This window comes from Propithecus coquereli, unplaced genomic scaffold, assembly GCF_000956105.1.
Source record: "Propithecus coquereli isolate 6110/MARCELLA unplaced genomic scaffold, Pcoq_1.0 Scaffold563, whole genome shotgun sequence".
Classification (NCBI taxonomy): domain Eukaryota; kingdom Metazoa; phylum Chordata; class Mammalia; order Primates; family Indriidae; genus Propithecus; species Propithecus coquereli.
In genome coordinates, this window is record NW_012151541.1 from 450,659 (window position 1) to 454,644 (window position 3,986).

The 3,986-nt window shown below is 57.4% G+C and overlaps 1 protein-coding gene across 2 annotated transcripts in view; it reads left to right on the forward strand.

Annotated features, from left to right (window-relative positions):
* The window catches only part of RAB7B (RAB7B, member RAS oncogene family), an 11,519-nt gene extending 11,366 nt beyond the window's left edge, over nt 1-153 (forward strand). For both annotated transcript variants that reach the window (XM_012657848.1, XM_012657849.1), the window contains one exon: nt 76-153. In XM_012657848.1, the coding sequence (XP_012513302.1) occupies nt 76-153 (78 nt within the window). The remainder of the gene's footprint in view (nt 1-75) is intronic.
* Nucleotides 154-3,986: the final 3,833 nt, after the last annotated feature.

A 3,986-nucleotide genomic window follows, 5' to 3' on the forward strand; every position in this document is an offset into this window, starting at 1 on the left:
AAAGAAAGAAACAGAGGGCAGCGGTGCTCTTTGCATCTCGGGACGTGAATGCTGACTTCTCCTTTCCTTCCCCAGTATCGAAGCATCTTAGAGAATCATCTCATAGACTCCATCAAGCTCTCGCCAGAGCAGTCAAGGAGTAGCTGCTGCTGATTTCCCGCTCTGGACGCCCAGAGAGAGCGAGGCTGCCTCGGGCCTAGCCGTCCTGGCTCCAGAGCAGATGACAAACCCCTCCAGCCCTGCCGCCTGCCCAGGCTCAGCCCGGGGGCCACATGTGTGGCCAGAGCCCTTGGCCCTATCCCTGGGCCTCAGGCTGAGTGTAAGGAGGGCAGGGCTGGGCCCTCAGGGGTCTGCACGAAGCCCAGAGTGTCACAGCCAAATCCCGGCCTGCAGAAGTGACAGTTCCCTCCATGGCTCCAGCCTGCCTGCCACCTGCCCTCCCCAAACACACTCCTGCTCCAGAACGCACATCTCCGCAGACAGGCCGCTGTCTCTAGATCTGGTTAGGGTCTCCTGTGGACTGCCCTTCTCGCTCCGTCCCACCTCCGACCCCGCTGGCCACAAGCCCAGCTTTGGACAATGGTGCAGCTCAGCCTCCCTGAGCAATCAGGCCAAGCAGTGAGGCCCTGGACACTCGTGCTGGCCCCGCCTCGACGCCCAGCAGAAGCTCGTCAGGCCTGAGACAGCCCTCTGCTCCCGCCAGGGTGGAGGACTAAAGGAGCACAGAAAAGCCACCAGGGACTCTGGCTCATTCCTCCTTGCTGGGTGCTCAGGCGACTCACACAAATCTCTGAGTCTCAGTCTGTTCGTCTGTCAAATGGGAGTGGTGTGCACCCTGCCTACATTAGAGTGTGGTTTTGAGGACCGGAAGCTGTGTTTACATCTCAGTTGCTGTTGTTGATATGCATTTATTCACTCCTTCCACAAGTATTTTTGAGCATCTACTATGTACGATGTGCTGAGGTCCAGTGACAAACAAAACAGACCAGGACCCTGCCCTGCCAAGCCTAGCTGTGGTGAGGAGAGAGGCAACAGACACAGAATTTAAGCAGATATTTTCAAAAAGCAGGTAAGTTCTATGCACAAAATGAAACACAGTAATGCGATAGAGAGACAGGGGCCGGAATGAGGTGCTATTTTGACAAAGTGATACAGGAGGGCTTCCCTGAGGAGGTGACATTTGGCCTGAGGGCTAGAGAATAAGAAGGCAGCTGCCACCTGAAAGCTGGAGGAAGAACATTCCAGGGAGAGGGAGCTTCAGGGGCCAAGGCCCAGAGATGAGAGGCCATGTTCCAGGACCAGTGAAAGGACATTCCTTGACCTGAGGACTCAAAGCTGCTGTCCCAGAGACAAGGCAAAGGGGACCCAGCCCCCTGGACGGCTCCCTGACGCTCTGCGGTCTGGCCAGCAGGGGGCAGTAGTGCTCCTTCTCTTCCAAGCTAAGCGGCCAGTGGCGGCTCCACCGACGCTGGAAGAGCTGGCGTTTTTGTCCTGTGGATGCTCAAAGCTTGCTCCCCGGCTCAGGGCGTGTTCAGCCCTTCGAAATTTGTGGGGCAGAGAATTCTAATTTCTGCAGCCTAGAAAGAAACGAGCAAAAACTGCAACATATATGATTCGGGCAAGAAATTAGCACCTGCAGCAAATGCTAGAATGATGTGCCTGGAGAGCTCGTGGCTTCTCTGTCCCTGCAGAGTCTAAGGCCACAATCTACTTTTTCTTCTGGCTCCAGACAACACACATAGGGCCCAGCCTGCAGGGGTGGACAAAATGTCCTTTCGAGTTCTTCAACGGCCAAGCCCCTGCCCACCGCAGAGATCTCCTGTGCACGCAGCGGTATCCTTTCCTGAGTTCCAAGCAAAGCTGGGATGTTAGCTTAGGACTGCCAGTGTCACCTGACTCTGAAGACACACCTAGAGGTAGGGGAGTGGGGGGGTCAGCAAGGGGATTTGGGGGCCTCTTCTCCCCCGACCCAGCTCTGGAGCATGAAACGGCTTGTTCTGGGCAGCAGCGTGACGCTGGCATGGGAGCAGGGTGGGCCTGGAGCACACCTCTGTCTGTGGCAGGCCCTCATGGCGGGGGAGGTGCATTTGCCCGTCACATGGGCTGTCCTGGGAGTCGCGGAGATGGGACTGGACGTGTCCTGCATGGGTGCGCAGCAGCTGGGTGTGCACTGCAGTGGACACAGGGGCTTTTCTAAATGTGCGCAACAGATAATAAATGTGCACTTCTTTGTTTTTGTCTTTGTGGCATTTAGTTTCTGTATTTACAAAACACACCTACATAGTTCAAAATGCAAAAGACACTAAAGGGCAGACACCTACGAGTGAACTAAGAGTGGCTACGTGATTTGCAAGGCGCGGTGCCAGATGCAAATGCTGGGTCTCTTGTTCAACAATGATTAAGAATTTCAAGATGGCAACAACAGAGCCTTAAATCAAAGATGGGCCCTCCTGAGGGCAGGCCATGCATGTGTGAAGTCCATCCTGAGCAAACACGAGTTTTTGGTGCCCCCCGGAGAGACAGCACCCCTGGCCAGGCCCAGCCCGGCGTGCCCCGGTGTGCCTGGGCCTCAGACACACTGCAGCATGAAGGGAAAAGACTCTGTGTTTGCAAGAGCCAGAGCCACACTGAAATTCAACCCCAGGCCCAAAGCACACATTTTGCAGGAGTCAGGAGCCAGGACAGAATGTTCCAGGTGGTGTGTGGGGGGCTGGAGAGCTGAGAACCCAGAGCATCCATCCCATCACAACCGACCCATGGCCAGGGCAGAGGGAACTGAGCCACAATCAGGGCCACAAGAGGCCCTCCCTGAGGACCTCGCCCCACCCCACTCCCACCCTGTTCCTGGGTCTGAGACTGGCTCTCGGTACCCTGCCCAGTGGCGTAGGGATTGCTGGAGGGAGGCAGCACCCGGGGGCTGTGACTTCAGGCTGGGCCCTGGACGGGGTGTGGCGGCACTTCCGACGCCCCTTCATTGCCACCGCTTCAGAGAAAAAGGACCCGGATGAACAAGACCGCTCCGGCCCAGGCTGCTCCTGCGCCCGACACAGCCCTGCCTGAGGAGCGGCTCAGACCGCTGCTGCGTAGCAGAGGGACCCCAGGCCAGAGCTCCGGGTGGCACCCGCCCTTGGGGCTCAGGAAAGAAACAAAACCAAATCTTATCACCAAATAAACCTGGGCTGGGCCCGGCAGGACGCCAAGCCGCCGAGGGGATTCTGAGAAATGCTGTTTCTGCTGCTCGCTCCCGCTCAGCAGAGGCCCCCAACCCTTCGCCCGTCTGGTGGCCTGCCCTGTCCGCCAGCCACAGGCAACTCCTCAAGCTGCTCTGGCAGAGTCAGGCACGAGGCGGGCACCCACAGCGCGGCCTGCTTCCTGGGCTTGCACGATCCAGCGGGGTGCGTGGAACGGCCATGCGGGGGCCCGAACACCCGGCTGACTGAGACGTGCACGGCGGGCCCAGCTGTGACCGTGGGCTGCGTGCGACCCTGGGCCTCCTCTCGGATGTGCGCGGGAAGGGGCCCAGTGAGGCCGGAAGTTTCGCTCACGTACAGGGCAATGGCCTGTGCCAGGATTGTGTGTGTGTGTGTGTGTGTGTGTGTGGAGTGTTTGTGTGTGTATGGGGGGGTGTATGTGTGATATCTGTGCTGCGTGTGGTGTGTGGTGGTGTGCGTCGTGTGGGGTGTTTACGTATGTGTAGTGTGTGTGTGGTGTGATGTGTATATGGTATGTGTGTGGTATGTGGGGTATGGTGTGTATAGGGGTGTGTGTGGTTTGTGTATGTGTTATGTGCGTGCGGTGTTGTGTGTGTGGTGTGTGTATATGTGTGTGGTGTATGGTGGCGTGTGTGTGGTGTGGTACATGTATGCAGTGCATGTGTATGGCCTATGTGTTTGTGCTGTGTGTGTTTGTGTGTGGGGTGTGTGTGTGTGGTGTGTGTGTACGTGTGTGGTGTATGGTGGCGTGTGTGTGGTGTGGTACATGTATGC